The sequence below is a fragment of the Malaclemys terrapin genome, chromosome 18, assembly GCF_027887155.1.
Source record: "Malaclemys terrapin pileata isolate rMalTer1 chromosome 18, rMalTer1.hap1, whole genome shotgun sequence".
In the NCBI taxonomy this organism is placed as follows: domain Eukaryota; kingdom Metazoa; phylum Chordata; order Testudines; family Emydidae; genus Malaclemys; species Malaclemys terrapin.
The window spans coordinates 19,104,436-19,130,119 of NC_071522.1; the positions used below are offsets into that span (position 1 = coordinate 19,104,436).

Sequence of the window (25,684 nt, forward strand, 5' to 3'; positions counted from 1 at the left end):
TTCCTCCTCTAGGCCATCCTCAGGATGTTGGCTGTTAGCCTAGAGATGGCCCAGACCCAAATGCTTCTATCTGAACCCCCAGCCTGCCCCGGAACTTCAGTGGTTTGGATAAAATAATAATGAAAACACTTCACCGAGGGACTGGCAGCACTTTGCAAAGGAAGGGAGAATTATTTCATCCTAACTTAGGTGTTTCTATCTAAGTATCTAATTTTCTCTCTTGGATTTTACAGTGATGGGAAGTACCTGATCCCCTCCCCATCTTTAACACGCTTATCCTGCGAGGCAGGGCGGTGCTGCCATCCCCTGGTACAGATGAGTCACAGAGAGGCTACAGGACTTGCTCAAGGTCACACGGGAAGGCTGTGGCAGAGCTGGGAATTGACTCCAGGTCTCCTGAGTCCCAGACTAGCACCTTGACCACTGGGCCATCCTGCCTCCATTTTAAAGATGGGGGAAACTGAGGCACCGGGTGGCAACATGGCTTACCAAAGCTACAGAGGGAGTCAGTGGCCGCGCTGGAACTGGACCTCAATGTCTGATCCATGAAGCTTATTAAATATTAATCCTAATGAGTGTATAAGAACCAGGCCAATGGAGGTGGCTCGGATCAGCTGGCGGTCGCCCCTCACCTTCCCCAGGAAGTCGTTCCTGCTGACGAGATCCCAGTCCCACACCTCAATGCAGAGCTTCTCTGTGGCTGACTCGTCCAGGTCAAACTCAAAGGTCTCGTTCCAGCGGGGGTAGCAGGATTTCTTGACCACCTTTGGGCAGGGCAAAGCAATACAGCTTTAATCACCCTCCCAAGCGGGATCTGTAATCCTCCACTAAGCAGCGCAGGACAAGGGACCAGCGTCTCACCGAGTCACCAAGGGAAAAATAATGTTTTTTTTTTTTAAAAAGAGTGTGTTCTTACCTGTGTCACTAACCGCCCTTAGATTATCAACGTGGGAAGAATTGTAAAAGCCTAATGCCCGATTCTTCCCGGCCTTGATTCCTGACCCGATTCACTGCGGCTCTGCACCTTGTGTGGTCGTCCGCATCAGTGCAATGTGCCTCAGGCCCACTTTGCACAGTGTGAGGGACCACGCAAGGCCCAGGACAGGGAGCGTCAGAGACGCCCTCAAGCCACAATCGCCAGAGCTAGATCTCCAACCCCTCAGCGCTGAGGAGTGGTGAGAGGCCAAGGGTTTGGAGCAGCCCGTTATAAAAAGAGGTGGCATATGCAAAATTCAAATACAGATGTCTAACGAAGTCTGGGCTTTTGGAGCCAGTCTCCATCGATTTGTCACCCTGGCTGTTCTTAGTTCCCTTTTTGCCCTTTGGGCAGCGGAATTACGCTCATCAAATTTCACCCGTCTTTTCTCTTTCTAATCAGTTTCACTGCTGAGGCCCAGATTCCTAGTTACTCTAAGGCCTTGTCAATGGTTCTGGCAATCTAAAGCGGCACTAAAGTGCATATAAATTTACATTTAAGACCACTAGAAGGCCTCTTTTCCCTGTTAGAGTGGTGTAGTGGGGCCTTAGTGTCACTAAGAATTCAGGCCTTTGATTCTCATGCACTACAGCAGGTTTAGATCCCAAACACAAACATTAACCCTCACTCCTCACAGCCCCCTGTTGCCATTACTCAGTGTTACCACGCTTGTGATTTCATAGTGAGTCTTGCCATAGGACACGTTTCACTGAAAGCCCCAGCTCCTGGAGTCATGTGATTATGGGGGGGAAATCGTAGCTTTCATTTTATAGAAGTAAGTTTCTAGCTCTCAAAGGCAAAAATGTGACCCAAAGGTTCAAGAACAGCAAAGGCAAATAAAAAGAATCCAATTTTTTTTAAGCCAATCTCATTATTTTTGAGGGGACGTTTGTGGTTGTCAGCACTGATGCCTTTTTTCATTTGTAATTGTGCAATCATTTCGATTCCTATTAGCTCTGGTAAAACTTTCTTTAAAAACAAAAAACCCCTAACTATACAAACGTTAAACTTTAGGTCTAAACTACCTACGTTTCCATCCCCAGGGTCAGCAGATCTCTCACTCTGCTGACTTCTTCCCACAGGAAAACAGTTAGCGGCTCTAGATCGTTCCTATGCATGGTTTGCTATCCAGGAACACGGGACTTGCAGAGACCTCCTGGGTCACTGAGTCTAGTACGCTGCTATTGCGGGCAAGAATCCCATTCCTAAATTTATCAAGCCCCACCTTAAAACCAGGTAGGTTTCTTGCCCCCACTACTCCTGTTGCATTCCAGAGCCTCACTTCTCTCATGGTCAGGAGCCTTCTAATTTCCAGCCTCCGTTTTTTCAGGGTCAGTTTAATCGCCATTAGTTCTTGTGCCAAGATTGTCATTTAGCTTCAGCTGCTCTTCCCCCTCCCTAGCATTTACCCTCCTGCCATATGTCGAGAGAGCAACTGCATCCCTTCCCCAGATGGGCCTAACTACTTCCCCGTAACCAGACAGTACCAGTCGGATTGTCCCTGCTCTACTAGGCAGGAGGTGCTGACCTGGACTGAGAGTCCATGCTCACGTGTCTGGAGCTAATTTATACTCCTCTACTAGGTCACTGCAAAGAAGCCTAGGCCAGATACAGACTGTGCCGAGCTGTGAGCCTGGCAACGACAGGAGTCAAACAGGGCACTAGAAATGGGGCCGCGCTGCAACGTTTCGATCGAGGTGCCAATCCCCCCCTCCCAAAGCCTGGGGTCGCTCAGATCTCGGGAGTCTGGGTCAGGCCCATCCCGAGGCAGTTCGTCTTCTATCCAAAATAACGTCACCGAAATGGCTCACGCCGTCGCACCTGAGCGGTTTCCCTCCCTGAGTCCTGAACACGACAAGAGCTAAATTCTGGCCTGACGTACACCTCCCCTGAGCCACCCCGTTAGCGCCAACGGAACATCCGCACAGAACGAGGCTCCTAGCGCTCTGGTCCCAGTGATGCTCACATGTAACTCACTGATCCATCCAAGAGTAACCTCCTCCCCTCATGCTGTGTCCACGAAGGGAACAGGACTCACCATGCTGATTGCCTCCCTGGTTCCCCCCTTGGGGAAGGGAAAGGCAGAAGGGAGTTTCTAGCATGGGCTGCATTCCTCCCTGTCCCCACAATGGACTCAAACACCCCGCCCAGCTCTCTCGACTCACCGAGCTCTCCTGGGTCTTGCTGTTGTAGCGAACTCTGACGAAGGGATCGGAAGCGCCGTTCCGGTCTTTCCGAGCCAAATCCCTGCGAGAGAGGAGGAATCAGAAGGGCCTTGGCACAAGAGAGCCTCTGACTCGAGCTGGCAACATTTTCCAACTGAAACAGGTCAGTGCAAAATGCAGATTAAGGTCGACCAAAACATTTCGCCAATCGGCGTCGGCCCAGAACCAAACTCATTTTGGACACGGTTCGTTTGGACGTTTTCCAAGTGACTTTTTATTTAGAAATTTCCTTCAGTTTTATTGAAACCAACGTAAAAAACATACAATTAAAAAAATGCTCAAAATTTAAATGAAATGTTTCATTTTTGTTGGAAATTTTCAAAAAAAAAAAATTTTGTTGTGGATCAACCGGAAACAAACAAGAGAGGTTTTTTTTTGGAACTGCCACTGAACAAAAAAAACAAAACAAAAATCAGTTCTTTGCCCAGTTCTGCCTGTTTTAAGGGAACCTGCAAGATCCTCACTCTTCCCACTGAAAGCACAAAGGAACGGGGGCCAGTTCATGGTGCGCACCATAAAGGAATCTGCTACTTAACCAAAGCAGCTTTCAAATGCGTGGTCCCTCCTCTGTTACTCCTCACTGCTGCATGCGTACAGGGCCAGAGGAAGGAAGCGGAACAAGCTGCATGTCCATAACTGGTGTGAATGTTGATGGGAAGGAGGGGGAGTCACGGATCCAGGGAGGGATCTCCCATGTGCCCCAGTCAGGGCTAGGAGAGAAGGGCAATAACTTCATTCCCCATGGGCTACCAGCTGCTTCCACAGAGCTCCTGTACGCGTCACACAGGGCTGTGGCGTGAGCAGGAAACGCTGTCCCAGGATCCCTTGGTGGGGTAGGGCTATTGACAGGTGCAGGTCTGGCAGCACTGGGCGATCCAGACTGGCCACCGAAAGCCGCCAGCGGCGTGGTATCCCGGGGTGCCAGCTGTTGCTTGGTAACCAAGGGCTAACTGCAGCTCAGTGTCCCCTGCTCTTTGTATGAGCGTGTCATAACTATAAAGGAAAGGGTAACAGCCCTCCTGTGTACAATACTATAAAATCCCTCCTGGCCAGAGACTCCAAAATCCTTTTACCTGTAAAGGGTTAAGAAGCTCAGGTAACCTGGCTGGCATCTGACCCAAAGGACCAATAAGGGGACAAGATACTTTCAAATCTTGGTGGGGGGAAGACTTTTGTTTGTGCTCTTTGTTTTGGGGGTTGTTCGCTCTTGGGACTGAGAGGGACCAGACATCAATCCAGGCTCTCCAGATCTTTCTGAACAAGTCTCTCACATTTCAAACTTGTAAGTAAACAGCCAGGCAAGGCGTCTTAGTTTTTATCTTTGTTTTCTCAACTTGTAAACGTACCTTTTTGCTAGAGTGTTTATCTCTGTTTGCTGTAACTTTGAACCTAAGGCTAGAGGGGCTTCCTCTGAGCTCTTTAAGTTTGATTACCTGTAAAGTTATTTTCCATCCTGATTTTACAGAGATGATTTTTACCTTTTTCTTTAATTAAAAGCCTTCTTTTTAAGAAGGTAATTGATTTTTTCCTTGTTTTTAGATCCAAGGGGGTTGGATCTTGATCCACCAGGAGTTGGTGGGAGAAAGGAGGGGGATGGTTAATTTCTCCTTGTTTTAAGATCCAAGGGGTTTGGATCTGTATTCAATGGGGAATTGGTGAAGAGTCTCTCAAGGCTACCCAGGGAAGGGAATTAGCATTTTGGGAGTGGTGGCAGCGGACCAGATCTAAGCTGGTAGTTAAGCTTAGAAGTTTTCATGCAGGCCCCCACATTTGTACCCTAAAGTTCAAAGTGGGGAAGCAGCCTTGACAGAGTGCTCGGGGGAAAGCCAACAACAGTGGTGTTCGGGGGAAGACGGGGGAGAACTCCTTTGGGAGCATCAGGCTAGGCTCCCCCGGTCATGGGAATTGCAGACTGGTCCAATAGCCCGTCTCTGGGAGTGGCCAATATCAGCTGCTTCAGAGGGGTCATCTTTCTAACGCCCATCAGTCAGAGGCTAGCTGGAAGAACGAGAGTTTACATTCCTTCCCACCTTTCTCTTTTCATCCCCACTATCGTAACCCTGGAGCTTCTCATTATTCACATATGGCCAATCCCTTTCGCCATCCTTCTAAGCTCTTGGCCTCAGTGACATCTTGTGGCGAGGAGTTCCACAGGCCAACTGCACGGTGAGTAAACACTTATTTCTTCATGTGTGTCTGTCAGCGACATTCCTTGTACTTACATTACAAGACAGAGTGAACAGAAAGGCCTGATCTACCTTCTCTCCATCATTCATTATGGCAGTGTGTCGCCTCGCTCAGGTAAGCAGGCCTCTCTTTCGCGCTCCTTTTTCCAGACCTCTAATCATTCCTGTCGTCTGAGCCCTCTCTACTCCTGCGCTATCCTTTTCAATGTTGCGTGACCAGGGGGGGATATATTATTTCAGATAAGGACACGCTACCGATTTATACATCGACATCATGCTAATTTCGGGAACGTGCTTCACTCCAGGCCCGAGGCAGCGTTCTCACTCTTTTGTTGCTTACGGTAACTGGGTTTGATCTCTGGCGAGAGACGCCCTCCCTAGAGGCAAACCCCTTGCTGACTGCTCAACGCAGCTGCTGACACTGATGTGTTAGAAGGCGGCATGAAATCGATCAGATTCCAGCAGAATTTGCACTAGAATTGTCTGAAATATTTCTACCAATATGCCTTCTGACTTTATAACTTATGGAGACACATATGCCCCCCCAAAGTGCCCTTATTCCCCCCCACACACACACGTCAAAATCCAAGCACCACTCCAACTAAGGCTCTCTGTAGCTAGACAAATTATTTCCACATGGGGCATCCCCCATGTCTTTTCAGAGCAGTTCAATGGAACCCTTGTGGTTTTGAAAACGCGGCCAGCCCGGTTTATTACCCGCTCTCCACGGCACTCTTTAGCAAGACAATTCCCACCCGCTTTAAACTAGACCAAGAGATTATTTCCACTGACGTAGGTTTTCCATGGCAAAGTTCACGTTGTGGGGTGCTGACAAACTGGGAATAAAATGCTTAGGGCCTTCCGTAGGTGTATTTTTAGTCTGGATGGCTTCAAATAAAGGAACGACGGGCCAAGAAAGAACAAAAGCAAAGTCTCAATGGCAGAGCAGAGCGTGTGTACGTGTGACTCCCATGACACCCCCTTCATATTCATTTTATTACAGCCGAGTTCGCTCTGCCTCCCACGCGCCAAGCTTTTCCCTGAGATCTAAACACGTCCATGGTTGCGTCAAAGCACTTCTGATCACTTACACGATCCTTTATTAACAAGGCAGAGCTCGGCCGACCCCACTGTTCAGAATTCAAATGGCAGAGATCCCTGTGTGATGTTGCTTTTAACCGGGGTTGATGTGTGCAGGGCTCCAGGGCATTTTATGAAGGATTATTATTTGCCTTAGAGAGAACTGGCAGGTACAAAGACTAGTGGGGAAGACGCATTTCCACGCAGTCTGTCTGACTCATACGGGCTGGCTCCTCAGCTAGCGCAAATCAACACACTCAGCAGAGCTCCCCAGAAGGAGCGGAGTGACGCCAGGGACAGAAGCTAAAAATAGCCAGACACCCAAACCAGAATCCTCCTCTTTAATTAGGGAATAAAAGAGACTAACGTGTTGCAAGTGCTCCCTTTCCAGAATCCACAGGGCGGGTCGGAGCCATGTGACCGGTGCCATCCGCATGCAGGGTGAGTCACCGACTGCTAGCCAGGAAAAGCCACCCGCTGCTGCCGGGCTTACGTGTGCAAAGCGTCAAAGCCACACGCAGGGTCGGCCAGTGAGGCACTTCCCAGAACGAGTCACAAAAGGGGCTCGTTTGTTTCATGGCGAGTCGCAGGTTCTGGCACTCGCCCCTAGAATTTGCACTCAGCGCTTCCCCCAGCAGCAGGGAGATGGGGGGTGGAGGGGCAGGGTTAGCTGACATGGAAAATAATGAAGCCCAACAATAATGGGGCAACCCACAGACTCTTTGATGATGCAGTTCAGTGATCGGAGAGGCCAACAGAGCAAAGAGGGGGCTGCCTTCTCTCCTCCTGCCCCACCAAAGAGGGACTAGACCCACACCCACAGGCTGCGGTCGATATCAGGACCGTAGGTGCTACCACTGTATGAATATTAATTCCTTATTGTTCGTTAATAGAAAAATAATACCACCGCTACGGACTACTGCTGAGTACCTGGGTAGGTGCACTCCAGGAATTTGCACTTTGGATGGAGTAGCTGAATCACTGCGTACTGAACCAATATCCCAGGCGCACCGTACCCCGGGGGTTACGTGTCACATAGGACATGCTGCCTTTCAGATGAAAGTGGCCCTGAGCACTTGTGCTCATTAGGATCCCCTGGGAAGAGAAACCCCGGGATCCTGACCAGATTCCTCCCTAAATTCCCCCTGCAACGTCACTTGGACAAGAGCCGCCCGCAAAGGGAGGCGTGCCAGGATCCCTGCCCGCAGGCAGGCTGGCTCAGAGCAAGACAGAAGCCAGCTCGTATTAGAGAGAATCACTCCATGCGGCCGGGCAGACACCAGAAGGAAATTGTGTCCGAATCTCTCCCGTAGGCGGCCTGCTGTACCCTCCCCACGTAGCCCTTGGAACAAGGCTCCTGGGCATTAGACTGACTGCGATTAGAGACCGGCTGGTCATTGCTCTTGTGCAGGGTACCCCCCCCCCCCCCACAGAGCCAGTGGAAAGGTCAAGAGAGCGAGGGATGGAGGGAAATCGTGCGGAGCGGGGAGTCACAGGGAAGGGAACTCCACGCAGCTGGCTGGCTTGGGGAAGCGGATTCCCTGCAGCTCCCCGGGGGCTTCTCCTCCCCCCCCCCCCCCCCGTGCCTGGCTGACAGCGCAGACTGGGCCACTTGGCTGCTCTGAGGGGGCGGACTAGAGAGCTGCCTCAAGGGCGTTCTGCCCAAACAGAGCGCTGGCTTCCCATCTGCGCAGCCTTCGCGGGTCACCGAGCCCCAACTAGCGAATGCCTGGGGAGGCTGGTACCCTGGAGCAATCGCCCAGCAGCAGCTGGCACAGTCTCGCCCACACCACAGCGGCAAGGCCCCCCTCGCCAGCCCGGCACTGCCCGCAAGCCCCGAGCCTCACGGCTCTCCAATGGCAGAGTCAGGGCCAGACATGAAGCTGCCTCCAGGAGCGGAACCCAGGCCCCGGGGAGGAAATGGTTACGCAGAGACTGAACAGAGGAAGGAGAGGCCTGTCCTTGGGGTCACTCACCTGGAGCCAGCGGGATGGATCTGGCCCTGCATTTTCGAGTCGCTAAAAGGTCTTGCACACATCAGCCCATTATCCTGCCCCTGAGCATCTTCACTGCAGAGTTAACCCAGGCTCTTACCCAGGTGTTGCCCTCAGCCCCCCACACTAAACCCCCTCACAATTCCCTGGGAAAGCACCAGAGAGCAGCTCAGTTCACTGCAGCGCTCAGAGCCATGGGACGGGTCCCCAGAAGTCCTAGTGACTCACCCAGGGGAGCGCAGCACCGCGAGTGCCAAATAACCGGGGCTGGGCTTTGCAGTGGGGCCGATCGCCTGGGCTAACTCTGCAGTGAAGACGTCCCCTTTGTTCCGTGTGGCATGAACCCTCCTCTCCCCGCGGCAGACGGGGCATCCCACACCTCTGCCCGTCTGGGGGGACAGAGATTCCCCAACAGCCCTGGAGGGTGGTACCCAGCCTGAGCACACGCAGCAGAGAGAGCGGCAGGTGTCAGAGAAGGGAAAGCCCCGGGCAGTCGGCCTGTCCACCCCCACTCTGCAGCGCTTTGGCCAGCCTGACTCTACGGTATCTGAACCCACAGGGCTCCCCCCACTTTCCTGGGGACCCTCTTCCATAGCCTAACGTCCAAGGGCAGGAAGCTTTGCCTGATGTTCATCCCCTCCATCCCTCCTAGTGACATCCCTTGGAGCTCCCCGAATAACTCCTTTCTGCCCTGCCGTGCACCCCTCCAAGCAGCGCTAGGCACCCCAGCCCCACCTACTCATTTTCTAGCCAAGGCAACCTTTAGGGCAAAACCAAGACAGCAGTTGCCCACCGGTGGCCCCCACCTGCACCAGATTCTCACACCCGTTGTAGCAGTAGCAGCAGGGGGTCTTGGGACTCATTTAACAGGGGCCGTGATGGAGGGAGCTCAGCTGGATTTGCAGGGAAGATTAACGCCTCATTAGAAACGCCTTTTCAGTCTAGCGCCTGCTATTCTGCCAACTGCATCAGGGATTCGGACGTGCGTTGTGTGTGCGGTGCGCACAAGGACAGCCAGGATGGAGCAGACACAGAGTCCATCTTGCCCAGTGTCTTGTCCCCAACTGGGGCCCGGAACAGCCATTGCAGAGGCAGGGACAAGAGACCCCAGAATGGAATAATCTGGTCCCAGGGGAAATTCCGTCCCAACCCCAGGCACTTATTGGTTGATCTATGGCCTGAAGCAGGAGGAGTTTTAGCCTTTTTAACGGAACTTTCTCAATATCCAGATAAACATCTGATCCTTTTCCAAATCCTGTTAAGCTATTGGCCTCAGTGACATCCTCTGGTAATGAGTTCCACAGGCTAATTATACTCCACGTAATAATAATACGCAGCTCCTATATAGCACGGTCATCAGCAGAGCTCAAAGTGCTTTACAAAGGAGGTCGGTATACTTAGCTCCATTTTACAGGTGGGGAAATGGAAGCATAGGGAGGGGACGTGACTTGCTCAAGTTCACCCAGCAGGCCAGTGGCAAAGGTGGGAATAGAACCCAGGCCTCCTGAATCCCAGGCCAGTGTTCCAGCCACTGTACTTCCCTGTAACATCACTGGATGTCCCTTTGTTCTCGTTCTACTACACCCACCTCTACGAACCCCCGTCCCCTTTACAGCCTTACCGGTACATTGCACGCCCTGAGGTTTTAAAACCCTCCTTCTTTCCAGGCCCCTGATCAGTTTCATTGCTCTTCTCTGGACTCTTCCTGGAGAGCAAAGGGGCATTAGCAGCTTCCTCCCCGCAGGCCGGTCTCTGCCTTGCTCCACCCCCTTACCTGGCTTCAAACACGCTGCAACGCAGCTTCCTCGTCGCGTCGCTGCCCAGGATCTCAATCTGGAGGTGGATTTCCCCCTGCACCTCTTCGTCGGGATCGATTTCGGTCAGGTTCAGCCAGCCACTGTAGCCTAGGCACAGAGAGAACCGCTGGTAGAGAAAGCTGCGTGTGCCTCCCTGCCACGGGTTTGTCTGGCCAGGCCCGTTTTCCGCACAGGAAAGCAGGCGTAGGGAGCTCAAGCAACTTACTAACGATCAAACAATGAAGCAGCGACAGGGCCTGCAATAGAACCCAGGCGTCCTGACACGTGGTCTGCCACTCTAACCACTAGGGCGCACTCCCCAGGTCTCCAGCAGCCCTGCCTGGATATTAATATCTCGCTCTTATGCAGGGCTTTCCATCAGGAGATCTCAAACCGCCTCACAAGTTTTAATGCATTTCTCCTCCCAACACCCCTGGGAGGCAGGGCTGGGCTGTCCTCCCCACAGTACAGCTGGGGAACTGAGGCATAGAGAGGCTAAGTGACTTGCCCAGGGTCACTCAGGAAGTCTGTGGCAGAGCAGGGACTTGACTGAGTCTCACAAGGCCTCACTAGACTAGTGCCCAAACCACTGACCCATCACAGTGCCACACAGTCGGCTCACACTACCCCCCACAAGAGACCGACTGACAGTGAATTTAGTGCTGGCAAAAGGCACCAGGCTTAGAGCCCAAAGTCGTCTCTCTGCAGAGCCCTTCCCCCCAACGAGCCCCACGCCTAACCCGGAGGGAGAGGAGATCTAGATTTCCAGGCCCACTCAGACTCCAGCTATCCCCACTGCCGACACAGGTGCCCGTTACCGCGAGTGGTGGCTGGCAGCATGCGCCACGCAGGCCCTGTCCCATAAGAACCGGGCCAGCAGCTCAGTTTGCAGGCGAGGCTGCCAAGCAGCCACCAAAGGGTAACGACGTTCAGTCACTGCTGGCCTCAGACCAGGCCCAAACCAGCAGCCTGGCGGGGAAAGGCGCTGTACCCAGTTACCAACCCCCTGAGCCACCCAAAGCCTCTCGCTGCTAGGGGCAGCAGGGTGGGGCAGCAGGGTGGGGCAGGACCCTTTACCTCGATCTTTAGCCTCTCTGGTGTCTAAAAGAGCCAGATAGTTCCCAAGTCCTCACAAATCCGGACAGACCCTCCCCTAGGGCAGCTCCTTTCCCTTTTGCAGCCTCCCCTGGGCTGGGCCCAGCTGCCCAGACAGACACACGCAGGCGGGAGGCCAGTGCAGCGTTCCCTCTCCCCTCCTCCTCTACCCACGCAGCATTCGCTGCCTTTGCCCAGCCGCTAGATAATAGTAAGCCGAGGACGTGAGCTGCCTACTCAAGGATGAGGGGACTCGGGCAGCCAGAGACCTGCATGACTCATCCCTGATATAGGTGGGAGATTGAGTTCTGATGAGCTCCCTTTGTGCCAGGAGGAAACACTCTCTGCTCCTTCTTGGCGTGCAGCCCTTCGATCCAGCTCTAGCTCGAACCTGGGTGGAAGCGTCAGGAGTACAGGCTGGCGCCCGTTTGCACGGAGGGCTGGCGGATCACCCGTGGGCTCTGGCAACTTGCAGCTAGGCAGTGCTCAGAACGGGGGGCGCTCTCTGCCCAGACGGAGCGGGAGCCTGCTGGAATGGGCAGCTACGCTCCTGCAAGCTAGCCCTTAGCGAATCCTCGCCGAGTCCCTGCAAAACTGCTATTGCTACAGCGCAGCAGGGGCTAGAGATCACACTCACCGACAAAGCACAGTGCCAGACGGCGCACCGGGACCCAGGCTGAACTGATCTGGGGCAGCATCTTGCAGACAGACGCTTTGCGTGCAGTGATAATTAGTCGCCGCACATGCCTTGGAGACCGCGCTGATTTACAGGGGGACTGGAATGAGTGACAGCCCAAACCCCAAATCAAATGCCACTGCATTTACCACCCCCGGTTCCCGAGGCATTGTGCCCTGGGGAGCTGCACAGTGCCTGGCGCAGCCCCGCTGTTTGGGATACAGTGGCAACATGCAGCGTTGACAGGCTGTTGGTTTCACTCCCACCTAGGGGCTGGGGCAGTAGAGGGGTCGTAGTGCTTGAGGGTTCAAATCTACCCTTAGATGCAACCAGGCAAGTCTGTGGCTTTTGATGGGGCTGCGTAAATGGCAGGGGAGAAGCCACAAGAGAAATTCTGGCTGGCTGAAGCCTGTGCTCGGCTGTGGGGTCAAGTCTGGCTTTCATTTCCACCGGTGCAATCTCCCTGAAGCGGCTCTCCAAGCTGCTTTCCATCGTCAGCGCGCCAGGGAACGGGACGGTGCTGGTTTGCGTCTGGCAGCACGCACAGAAACCAAACCCACCCGGCCTCCGCTGGAGCGAGAATCTGCCTTACCCTTCGGATGCGCAGTCAGCACGTCCCGAGTGACACAGACTTTCCCGATAACATCATCGCGGCTGGGGAAACAAAACAAAGCGCCTTGCAGTGCAGGGGCCAAGCCAATGTAAAACCTCGACACGCCAAACCCCTGCAGACAGCCGGTTCGAATCCCCAGGTCAGAGCCCCATGGTTCAGGTTCAGGGGTGGAGCTAGCTCGCTTCCTGGGTCAGACATGGACAAGCAGGACCGGCTCTAACTTTTTTGCTGCCCCAGGAACGCCCTGCCCCCCACCCCCGTGAGCGCCGCCGAAATCCCCGCCCCCCCAGCACCACGCCACCCGAAGCCCCACCCCCCCGTGCCGCCCGAAGCCCCCGCCCCTCCTCCGAGCGCCGCACCATGCCAGCCGCCGCCCCCCCTCCGAGCACCGCGAAGCCCGAAGCCCCCGCCCCCCCTCCGAGCGCCATGCCGCCGAATCCAAATAAAATTAAACACAATTCGAGTGCCGCCTTGCCCCAAGGTGCCACCCCAAGCACGTGCTTGGTCGGCTGGTGCCTGGAGCCGGCCCTGCAGACAAGATATTGGCATAACCCAGCCCAACCCACAGCCCCAATCAGGGCGGTACCTAAGCCTGTGATGAAGTCCCAATGCCTTCAAATAGGACATAAACACCTGCTTACATGCAGTCCTGAATCGGGGCTATACCCTGCTTTGGCCTCAAACCCAAGCCCCATTCAGCCAACCTAGTTCCAAACAGCACTTTCCATCAGCAGGTCTCAAAGCTTTACAGAGCAGGTCAGTATCGTTATCTCCATTGCACAGATGGGGAAACTGAGGCACAGAGCGGTGAAGTGACTTGGCCAATAGCAGAGCTGGGAGCAAAACCCAGGTCTCCCAAATCCCAGCACTGGGCTCCACCCGCTAGGCCAGGCTTCCTCCCCATTCCAGCCTGCTCAGGATGCGGCCTCCTGGGCTCACGAACACGCAATGCAAGTTCCCCTTTAAAGAGCCCGAGCCAGAGAGACGTGGAAACATTGCAGCTCCCTGGGAGCCCCCCTTAGCCTGTTGGGATCAGTTTCAGAGAGACGCTGCTGGGCAATCAGCCAAGCCTGTCACCTGGGCATGGGGCCGGCCCCTTCCTGTTTATGGAGACCTGCTTTTTGCTGCTTCCCGGCTCCTCGCGGGGGTGAGGTCAGGGCTGGGGGGAGATGGGGGACGGTCCTTTTCCGGTTAGCTTGATTAAGCTTCCTGATCCAGATCTGCTTGCGATGCTCGGGGGCTCCATCGCTCCCCCCGCATGGTGCACACATGTATGCACACACGCGCTCTCAGGCACCAGCGCTGTACCAGAGCAATGACTAGAGGCTGGCAAGATGGCATCAGTGCTGCTGCTGGGATGGGGAAACCGAGGCACCGAGTGGGGACGTGATATGCCCAAGGCGACCCAGTGACAGAGCCGAGACCCAGTCCAGCGTTCTGTCCACTGGACCACACTGCCTCCCTCCATCCTGGCAGAGGCTTCCAACACGCTGCTTTGGAGAGGGAACGTGGCAGCCGGTCAAAATTATTCTTCCCCTGTGCCGCGGGCACAATGTGTGTGTTATTGTAGGGTCACCGGGGAGCTGGTTTGCTACTGTGTGGCTGCTGGCACTGCACATGCTGTTGTGTTACTGTAGGGTTGCTTAGGAGTGCTGGTTTGTTATCGTAGGGTTGTGGGCAGGTGCGAGGTGCCATTCTCACCCTGAATCCTTTGTTGTGAGAAATAAATTCCCATAAAAAGTTACACACACTTAGCAAATTCTATGTGTGCGCACACAAAGGCAGGCCCCATTGGGCTGACAGTGCAGATCTGCACCCTCTAGATTTGAACGGCTTATCCTCTTCCATTCCCACTCGATTGTGTCCACTCTTGTGCATCAAGCGGACAAGGGTTTCCTCTTCCATGACCATGGGGTAACCACTCATCTGGAGTTTCCTCTCCCACGTGTTAACCAGTGCTCCCAGCGCCGCACCGAACAGCCAGACCCTTTGGCATCCGACGCTGGACCAGCAACTGTGCCCTCAATTACCGGTGTGTAGCCTGCAGGGGGGTTTGGCCCTCTGTCCTCCTGACATTCAAGGAGAGAGAATCAGAAACGAGGCCATCTCACCCTGCAGGGACCCCATCCCATTGTTCCAGCCCCCACAGGCTAGGGCACTGTTCTCCAGCTGATGGCGATTATCTGAAATGCTCTGCAGGCAGCTAAGTGAGGAGCGTGGTTCTGGAGCGGCTGATCTCCAGGGGAGCCAAAGACCTTCCCACATGGCTGAGTCTTCAGCTCCTCCACCTGCATCGCCAGCAGGAGGCATCGGGCAGCTCCTAGGATGGGGGGAAAACCCCTCACCTCGTTCACAGCTGGCAGCCCGAGAGCCAAACACATTCCATGCCCCTCTCTGGCCAAGGAGCATAGGAAGCACATTGTGCCCAAGACAGGGAAAGCCTTAAATTCCTACGGACCCTACTAGAAGAAAGAATGTTTTCATTCCTAGGCAGCTTTGGGGCCCAGTAGCTGAAAGCAAGGGGCTCACAAGAAGCCCCTCAATTTGTGGGACAGCCCTGATGCACATTCCCTCCACTGAGGTCAACGAAATGAGGATCTGGGCCCGAGGCGGCTGGTGGTTCTTAGTCCAGCCCAGAAATCACTGCAGTGGAAATGCCCTGTTTTACATGCATCGCCATTCAGGACTTGCCCATCTCTCTCACAGAGCCGGGCACCACTGCCGTGAGCCCACCCTGCACCTCCTCTGGGCACTCATGCACTTCCCTGCTGCGGCTGCCCAGGCCAGCGGAGTTTGCACAGGACGCAGGGAGAGTTTCCCTTCAGGAGCCTTTCTCCATGGAGCCGAGGATTCCAGCAGGAGGAGGGGGTCTCCAATGCCCCATGGCAGTCAGGCACATGCTGGCATATTCAGCACTGAGGGCAGCCTGTGAATTAAGCAGTGGAAGGTTCTGAAACGATTGGTTTTTGCCTTCCCCGATGCAGCAGCGATGGTGCTGAGGGTTTGGCCTCTCCTGGCTTCAATTTTATTTGGATTTTTTCCACCCGTCCTTCTCAGAGAGGGTCAGAGGAGGGAGCAGCGAGTCAGCAGAACCCGCCAAGTCAGACACAGATCGGTCATTTCTCTTCCCTAGTTCCTTGCAGTTGAAGATGGTCTTGTGGCTAAGGCACTGTGGACACCTGGGAGGTTCAATGGCCTGACCTGTCACTGAGTCCGTTTGTGACCTTGGGCAAGTCACTTGATCTGTGCCTCAGTTTCCCATCTTTTAATGAAGGGGTAACAGCACTTCCTGGGCCTTGTCTGTTTGGAGGGTAAGCTATTTAGGGCAGGGACGGTAAGTACAGGGTCTAGCACAGTGGGGTCTCCTGGTGCTACTGTCCTACAAACAAACAACAATACTAATGTCTAGAGAGATCTGCCATGGATACGTCCCAAGGCTCAAGTCTCATTCTGGGGAGAGTCAGGGCTAATTCCTCTGAAGCCAGCGGAGCTGCACCGGTGGGAGTGAGGAGAAGAGTCGGAGAGGCGTCTACACCATACCTGAGTGCATCTTCATCCATCACGTAAAAGGAGACGCTGTGGAAGGTGGGCGGCAGATGGACCTCATATTCCTCCCCCCAGAATGGGGATAACGTCTTCCAGACCGTGGCCGTCCTGGAGGGAAGAGGGTCCCTTTAATCACAAGTCATTACCGGGAGCGTGGGTACCCGTCTCCCAAACAACCATCCGCTCCTCATTGAGATGTACCTCCTCTAGACACCTACCTGAGGTCTTCTGCAGTAGACATCGCAGTCGTTTCCAAGTACTCGTATAGGGACAGGGAGACACCAGCTTCCTCATGCAACAAAGCCCCACGTGAAGTGTTCTCCCAAGCTCTCCTGACCATTCATGGTCATTGAGGGTCTGTCTACGCTGCAGTGGCAGCCCAGGGTTAGGAGAACTCGAGTTAGCAGACCATGAGTTTGTTAACCTGGGGTTTGAGTGTCTACACTCAGTTGTAACCTCAGGTTAGGAACTGTGGAGCCCTGGGTCCCAACTTGGGACTCCAGTGAGGACCCTGCCTTATGCGGGCCTGAGCCCAGCCCCCCCATATCCCAGACTTCCCAGTGCCCTCCCCAAAACGTGGCTGCTCTAGCCCTTTGTTCATGGTGCAGTGTGCGAAAACTTGACTGTCCAGAGGACAAAGGAAGTTGGCCCAGGGAATTGTGGGATACTTTTGACAAACTCCCAGAGCATGAGTCCAGTGGGGCTGCATCTACACTGCAAAACTCAGGGCTTGAAACTTGGGTCCCGGCTTGATTCAGGTTCAGCCCCTCCACCCCCGAGGGGTCCTGGGTCTGAGCCCTGGGTTAGTGCAATTTATGTGTAGATGGAAGGGGGGTTAGACTTGAGCCGGTGTTTGAACCCTGGGCTTACACTGCAGTGTGGACATAGCCTCAGGGACCCAGGGAAAGTCTCCATAGTAGTGTGTCCTAGCCAGACTCCAGTTCCCCCTGAACTTTAATTTGGATACACTACGGGCTCTCAACCTGGGGGTCAAAAAATCAGGTTTTAGCAGAGTATGCCGAGCGGCTCTTTCTTTATGGTTAGAGGAGCTTGAGGGAGCGGGAGTTCTCTCTATTGTAATCACGGCATGGAAAAATTTGAGACCCACCAGATGACCACCTTCTGATCACTGTCTGTCCTAAACCACGCTCCGATGCGAACAGCTTTTGGTCACTACTAACCTGGGGCTGGGGATTATCAGCGACCTCGCAGCAAAAGGATGTGTGTGTGACTATCAACAGCAGCCTCCTGTCTACACTAGTTAAAAAAAAATAATAAAGCACCTTTTTAAAATGTGATCGCTAACACATACTAGAGTCCTAGTGCAGACAGGGTGAGCTGTCAGCTCTAATACGGGTTAGCTGGTCCGGATCCCAGAGTAGAGCCAAGATAGCTGGTTGAACTTCACTCTAACATGTGTTAAACTTGCCCGGTCTACACTAGCATTCTATCACCGGTTAGCCATCATACTTGAACAGCACACGTCTCAGGCTTTAGCGCTGGCTTGTCATGGATCGCCGGGAAACAAAACCTCAGGTTCATGCCCCCTCTGCTCCGAACCCAGGAGAATAAAAAGCAATGTCTGCTGGAGAGGATATGAGACAAACAGGAGATGGGAAATAGCTTTTCTGATAGCTCCTTCTTGTTTACAGAACCAGCTTGGGGAGGGGTGGGAGTTGACAATTCTACCAGCGGTTCCAAGATCAACATGACATTAATCTCTAATCAGGAGGAGGAAAAATTCATAACCTCCCTAATGGTCATTTCGCATGGAAAGGAAACGTCTCTCTGATCACTGGCTCCTAACAGCCTAAAACTACAGCAAACTTTTTTTATATATGGCAAATATTGTAAACTGCGCCAAGCTGCACGGCACTCGGGATTAGTCCCCCGCTGGCTTTTCAAGTTTCGGAATATACATGTTACACATGGAACACACATTCTAGAGGGGCAGAAGAAATCAGCGTGTGCTCCAGGGAGCACTTCAAGGGAAAAAAACAACAACAAAAGCCAAACCAGGACCCCAGATCCTTAGCGGTGTCAATTGGCCTAACTTAACTGATGTCAGCAGAGCTAAGTGGATTTGCACCTATTGAGGATAGAGTCTGCACAGAGAGAGAGAGAGCGAGAGCACAAGACCACGTGAACGAGCATTAGAGAGCGCAAGCAGATGAGTCAGTAACCTGATGATCGCTTCATTGTCGATTTTCACGATGCAGTAAGGGTCACTGCTGCCCGTGCTGCAAAACAAAGACAAAATGCCCATGTTAGCACAGACTTCACTGCCCAGGGAATTTCTAACCTCAGTTGCTACAAGGGAAAGAAGGCACCCAGCTTTCATTCTTCAGTCACAATGGCCTTTCCCTCCTATGCAAGTCACGGTCCACTTGTCTAAGGGTACGGCTATCCTGTCAAAATAACACCGGGGCAGCACGTCTCAGAGCCCTGGTCTACAGACTTGGACTCATGCTATGGCTTTAAAAAGATCAGTGTAGACGTTCCCCCTCGGGCTGGGGTTTGGGCTCCGAAACCTGGTGGGGGTAAGGGAGGGGGAGTGTCTCAGAGCCCAAGCGAGAACATCTACATGCCTGTCTTTAGCACTGAAGCGTGAGCCTGTAGACCCCAGCTCCGAGATTCACTGCTGGGTGGTTTATTTTGCAGTGTAGACGTATCCTTAGAGCGCTAGCAGCAGGCTTCCAGAGGCATGTTGTGTTAGGGGAGGAGACTCTGTTTATTAGTTTTTGTGGGAGGTTTTAATCTCATGGTTTTTAAGCCAATCTCATGACTTTCTCGAGGCCTGACTCATGGTTTTTGAATGCTCACAGTCGGCAGTTCTAAGGAAGGGCTGATACAATCACACAGCAAGTATCAGCTCTTTTTTGGGACAGCGGGAGGTAAAATCCATGTCCTGCCTTGCCTGCTATACCCACCCTTCCCAGCTCCAGAACAGCTCTTCTAGACCTGATCTTAGCAGGGCGATCTAGGTCCTACTGCGATGCAAATAATAAATAAACTAATCGGAGCAGCGTAGACAGGCTATTTCTCTGAGACCCAAATGGAGCAGGCCCGTCAGCGAGGCACCAGTCATTGGCACCCTAAGCTCACTAGGAAATAAAATGAACCGAAGAGTCCTGTAAACCAAAGGAAGTAAGTGGTGGATTCTCCATCTCTTGAAGTCTCTAAATCAAGACTGGTGCCATTCTGGAGGCTTTCATCAAACACAAGGTACTAGGTGAAAAAAACTGGCCTGTGTAGGTCAGAAAACCTGGTCCAATGGGACATTCTGGCCTTAGAAATCTATGCAAGCCCTTTCACCCGACAGTGTCTGGACTGAACAGAAATAAGAACGGATCCAGGATTATTTCATAGATTTCATAGATTTTAGGACTGGAAGGGACCTCGAGAGGTCATCGAGTCCAGTCCCCTGCCCTCATGGCAGGACCAAATACTGTCTAGACCATCCCTGATAGACATTTATCTAACCTACTCTTAAATATCTCCAGAGACGGAGATTCCACAACCTCCCTAGGCAATTTGTTCCAGTGTTTAACCACCCTGACAGTTAGGAACTTTTTCCTAATGTCCAAATGGGGGAGGATGGGGGAGGGTCAGGCGCGAAGGAAATAAATCTCAGACCCTGGCTTCCTTGTAAACACAGAGGTGCCTGGCTGGGAATCTCTCAGTCCTTCTGGCTGCCAAGAAGTTTTCTTCTTTCCAAAACAGGGGTGGAAAACCCCCCGCTCTATCACCGGATCTGAGCACGTCCAACTTCCCCCATCAGGCGCTGGCTGTTGCGACCAGTCGGCTCGAGCCAGAGTGACTTAGTGCTGCTGGCGATGCAGTGCTTCCTACAGTGTCATGGCAGCAAAAAGGAGACACAGTTGGACCCCGCCCCGCTCCCCCAAGATCCGGGGGGCTCAGAGAACGCCACCGACCGGGTTCTTCCTCTCCTTCCCCCATTGGACAAACTGCACGGGGAAGTTAAGATCTGTGATATTTCCTTGACTTTACCTTGTGCCAACACTGAACCCAGGTGTCCTGAGAACTAACTCCAGGAGGCCCAGCACCACCCCTCGTCATAGCCAACGCTCTCAGTCTGGCATATGGGTCCCGTAGCACATCCAGCTACTCTCAACCCATGCCCCACACACGTTCCTAACAGCCACAAAAATTCCCGTAGCTCCCCGGGGATGGGCTTTAGGGGGCTTTCCGCACGTCCTGGAGGAGGGATATCCTTATGCCCCGAAAGAGGAAGTTCCAGTGCTCTGGGTTTGGGGGGTTAATTCCCAGCCAGGAAGGCACACTGACCCAGTGCTGACCCGACAATCCAAACATCTGGAGTTAAGTGGTGCTGGCCTGAAAGTGACTTCTAGGTCAAGGAATAGACTAGATCCTTCTGCACGTGGACTTAAGGTCTTGATGGCACAGAACTCAAAGGGAAAAAGGAGAGCACTGACCAGCGCAAGCGGCAGTCAGAAAACCGGCAAGGTTTGGATCCATCGGTCAGTGCCCTCCAAGGTTTGTCATGGCCGGAATTCCCACTCAACAGATCAGCATGGAGGGGAAAAAACAGCCCACCGAGCGCTAATAGTGCTTCTCTAGCTCGGTGGCTTCGAGGGTCGAGATTTCAGGCAGGTCCTTACCACAACTGTGCTGCAGATATCCAGTCAAAACAATTGGCTTAGGACTAGATGCTCTTCATTAGGAAAAAGACATGGCATGAACCTACCAGCCCACAAACAAAAGGCTGCCCAGCTCAGAGGAAGCGGAAGAGGAGAGGAGACCTTTCATGCCTTGGCCGCTGGCTCACAGATGGCCCAGATCAGGACTGACTGAAAGCCACTCCCGTTTGACAGCTGCATGGGCCCCTCTGATCAACGGAGCTGGGGATCTCCTCCAAGCTGTATTTGACCCAGGGACGGTGGGGTTTCATTGCACAAGCATGTCCAGAAGTTATTCTGCAAGACTGCCCTGGTGGCCTAGAGCCATGTGGGGAATCCCAGGCAGATTCCGCATCCAGCCTGCTCTGTGGCAAAGCCCTCAGATGGCCTAATGCAAACCCTGCCCAATGGGGTCTTTGGCGACACGCTGCAGATCGAGAGGCTAATGCTGGATTCCTACCAGCTCTGGGTTAAGGAGAACTCCCCTCAGCCTTGGACTGAGCCTGGTGATCTCAAGCCAGCCTGTGCACAGTCCTCTGTTTCCCAGCACAACTCAGCCTCCGTCTGGCCTGGGGCTGGAAAGGGCGTTCTGTGTTCAAAGCACGGCTCTTTAAAGAGGTGCGGACACCGATTCCAGTCTCAGGGTAACCAGGGTCGACAGCTCTTCGCGGCACCCCAGGGACGGCAGTGCTAACCAGACCACGGTCACGCCAAGCTCAGTGCTACCTGCTGGCGACAGAGACCTTTACTTCTCCTTCCAGCAGCTCTGGCGAGGGTGTCTGTCCTGGCAGCTCTCCAGGGAGAAACGGATTCCCAGTGTTACTTGCTGTTAAAACAAAGGGAGCCAGGCAAGGCCCTGAGGACTCAGGATAGACGGAGCAGCTATTCCAGGCTGCCAGGGCTTTCTATTTCATCCAGAATCGATCCTACTCTGAGATCCGGGGACGTGCAATCCCCCTGCACAGCATCTGTGGTCCCCGCCAAGTGGGTGTGGAGTACGCTAGGGCCCCACCACTATCCATCTTCTCAAAGGACACACCTGTGCTGCACGCACAACAGCGCCTCCTTCTGGCCTCCACCAGGCAGCTAGAGCCCCCCCACACCACACCCTCTCCTGCAGGCTGCCTCTCTGCTGACCAAGCAGGGAGGGGAGCAGATCTAGACAAGGTGGTAAAGAGGCTGGTGCCACTCCGCCCCCACCATCACGGCCATGGGGAGAGATTCCCATAAGGGTGTAGCATAGCCAAGGAGGGGAAGAGTTTGGGGGAAACCAGCACAAGTGCCCAGATACCATGGTGATGGTCACCAGACAGAAAAGGCACCTGACCCAAAGCTCATTGACTTCAGTGGGCTTTAGATCAGGCCTATTACAGGGTCTGGACAGGGAGAAACCATGTGTCCCGGTGTGCCGGACATGGTCACCCAAAGGGAGGCTAGAGGTCAAAGCAGGACCCTGACTCTGAGGAGAAACGGGGCAAGGAGACCCCCTCCTCCCTCCCCCCCCCCGCCCCCCACACTGCTATGCAGCACCGTGCTGGCTTGGGGCAAGCGTAAAGCAGGGAAAGGCCAGTGGTAAATGCAGCCTCTTTGGCACATTTGCTGTTTTGATGAAGTTTCCAATCAAAGGAAGGAACGGGGGCGGAGGGGGACCCAAACACGGCATTCTACAGAACTGTCTTAATGATTTGCAGCCGGAGCAACAATTCCCCCGGCCAGCAGAAAGGTTAATTCTGCCAAGGAGCGTTAAGTGGCTGATAGACTAAAAACAAACATTAGTCGCATGGCTGCAAACTGCAGGCAGGGTTTGGGCCTCTGCTTTTATGCTAGGTTGAGTTTTTTGCCCTCAGTTGCTGTCTGCCACAAACTTACTCCCCAGAATAGCAAAAGCTGCCGTTTGGGGGAGCGGGTGTCGGGGGGGGGGGGGGACGACTAGTAATCAGAGCGCTAAGGGAACCCACATCAGTTCAGCAGGACTGGTCTAGCAGCAACCAGAAGGCAGACAGCTCGCCGGTTCTGGTGGCCATTTTCAGTACCGTATGAATGCGCTGGGGGGGGAGGGGGGTGGGGAGAGCTATCTACGCCGTCGCTCGCACCCGCGCCACTGAGTTGGGCATGGTCCTAGAGCAGTGGTGGGTAGACGTGGGTTTAGTCTTACTGCGGTTTCGTTTCCTCATCTGTTTAGCATGTTTGGTGCTTCACACCCATCTCAGAGTGGGGTGGGGCGGCTGAACGCAGCAGGGCGCCATTTTCAACACCTTGCCTGAAGTTGCAGCAGCTAAATCTGTACTGAGGCACCCATGGTTTGGGTACCTACGTGCCACTTTAGAGAATGAAATGATTAAACTGTGGAACTCACTGCTACATGAAATCATTGGGGCCTAGACTGAAAGGGATTGAATATTAGTATGGATAAGTAAAAACAATAATTCTGAAAGCATCTCTAACTATTAGACCAAGATGAGACCTAATATGGGGATAGATTTTCCCACATCCGCTACTGTGGGCCTCTTTCTTACACCTTGCTCTGAAGCATCTGGTACTGGCCAATGTCAAAGACAGGTTACTGGACTGGATGGACCAGTCTGGCAATGCCCATGTTCTTTCCAAAGCCGGCTCCTCAGATAAATAACTGACCTTATTTATTTTAAAGAGCCCTTCTTTTTGTCCTGTTACCAGCACCATTTTCCCTGCTCCCGCCTCACTTACATTCTCTGTGATTATTTGACAACACATTTTCCAAAGCAATTTCATTTTACGGGGAGCTGATAATTTGAATCTGTGTTTTGCTGGAAGGAATTTCAGGTTGCTAAGACAGTGTTTCTCCCAGCATTTCAATGAGCTACAACTGCATTCTGGACAGGTTTTAAAATGAAATCAGTGGATCAACTTCTGTTAAATATAGGCCACTGCTGACAACATTTCCTGCCTTAGACAAACTATTAAGTACGTAGGGAATACATGTGGGGAATGTCAGATATGGGCAAACTAGTCTGTAGATTGTTTCTTTACATACTCCAGGTTAGATATGAAGGACCAGCTCCTAGCTGGTGCAAACCATTGTAGCTTTATTGAGGCCAATGGGGCTGTATCAAGTTACATCACTTAAGTGTCCGTCCCTAGATCAGGGGTGGGCAAACTATGGCCCGGAGGAGCTGCATCAGGCCCTTCAGACGTTTTAATCCGGCCCTGGAGCTGCCCTTATCAAAACTTTTGCTTCAACAACTGTGAAACAATATGAAATAAAATATTAAATATGATCGTACTTAGAATATCAAAGCCAAAACAAGAGTCCAAATGAAACAAAACCATGGAAATCAACCCCTCCATTTCAACGGCACACCATTTTGAAATTTTTTCCATTGAAAGTTGGGTCAAGATCAACATGCTCTCGCTAATCATTCTGATTTCAACCCAATGGCATTTTCCAACTCTTCCAATATTTCTCGGCCAGCGCCAACAACTAATGAATCAGACAGTCCTGGGAACCATTTGGCTCACTGCTCCAGAGAACGGCAGAGAGGAAGGATGGTTCAGTGGTTATGGTGCTAGTTAGAGACCAGAGTTCAACTCCCCGTGTAACCTTAGGCAAGTCATGGCCTTACGCTACAGTGCTGAGGGTGTGAAAAATACCAACCTAACCCCCAGTGTAGACGTGGCTAAGTCGACGGAAAATTCTCCCCTTGACCCAGCTCTGTCTACACGGTGCCACAGCATGAACTACGGAGTTGTGAATTGCAGAGAGCACCAAAGAGGTGCACTCTAGCTGCCCTGCAACGACAAGGTACCTACTTCATGTTAACCCTTAGCTACCGCTGCGTGGAGAGGCGGCTTCCTACAGCAATAGAAAAAACCCTTCCACTGGGTTGGGGCCATATAAGCACCTCAGAAAGATCCTGGTGGAGCAGGCATTTCATCTGAACGGAGGAAAGCAATCCAAAGAAAGGTTGCTGCGGAACAAGGTAGCACGAGAGGTACCTGACCGAACGTAGCTGGAGAGAGGCCATTTTTAGGCTTCCTCCCAGCAGGTTTTAATGTCCCATTGTTTATGGGAAGCCATAGATCCTCCGGGGAGGCTGACAGTTTTATAACGAAATGCCAAGGTTGAGTTGTGTGCATAGCTTGCGGTGCTGGAAACTTCCCGTTCAGGGGTTTGTTAATCATTGCTGAAGCTAAATGACCCAGGACTTCTGACTGAGGCTGGGAATCAAAGCACCACTAAAAAGGTGGCAGTGACTCCTTTTGCCTTGATGGTTTTTCCACCATTAACTCTAAGGATGCTGGTGTTTTCCGACTGCCAGGAGGATGGCTGCTTAACAGGACAAAGGAGCCGTCCTAAAAAATAATAGCATCACGTTTTCTTTATAAGGCCCCAAAGCCGCCTGACTTACCAAGAAAACAGAACTAAAACCCAGGTTAAAGGGAGCAGAAACAAGAGCCACGACCTGCCAAGGGACATGAAACTGAAGCTCTGCCCTCCCTTTGCGATGGATGTAGAAGGCCTAAAGGGGGTTTTCTAGGGTTTTTTTAACCTTGGCAACGTCAAATCTTGTCTTCCCTGTTTTAGCGAACGTGGATAGGCCTCCCTGGACTGCAGTCATACCTTTGCTTGCAATGGAGACTTGTTACAAAACTCATCATCCCGGGGCACTCCCGCCTGGTGAGACCTGGCATCACGGTGTTCCCATCTCAGTTGTCCCACAATCAGCTTTGGCCCTACTTTGGCCATACAGGCAACTTGACGTCCGGCCAAGCCAGTTTAAAGCATTCAACCCCTTCCGGGGTTACAGAGTCCCTTAGTCCAAGTCTTCAAGCAACATCCAAACAAGGGTCTCCAGT

General features: G+C 52.9%; 1 protein-coding gene across 2 annotated transcripts in view; it reads right to left on the reverse strand.

The window, feature by feature from the left end:
• LOC128825756 (ras GTPase-activating protein 4-like) overlaps window positions 1-25,684 on the reverse strand; it is a 48,464-nt gene that overhangs the window by 15,529 nt on the left and 7,251 nt on the right. For both annotated transcript variants that reach the window (XM_054008520.1, XM_054008519.1), the window contains exons 2-7: window positions 18,371-18,427; window positions 16,182-16,295; window positions 12,621-12,682; window positions 10,236-10,365; window positions 3,142-3,223; window positions 633-764 (exon numbers count right to left, since the gene is read on the reverse strand). In XM_054008520.1, coding sequence (XP_053864495.1) covers window positions 633-764; window positions 3,142-3,223; window positions 10,236-10,365; window positions 12,621-12,682; window positions 16,182-16,295; window positions 18,371-18,427 — 577 coding nt within the window. The remainder of the gene's footprint in view (window positions 1-632; window positions 765-3,141; window positions 3,224-10,235; window positions 10,366-12,620; window positions 12,683-16,181; window positions 16,296-18,370; window positions 18,428-25,684) is intronic.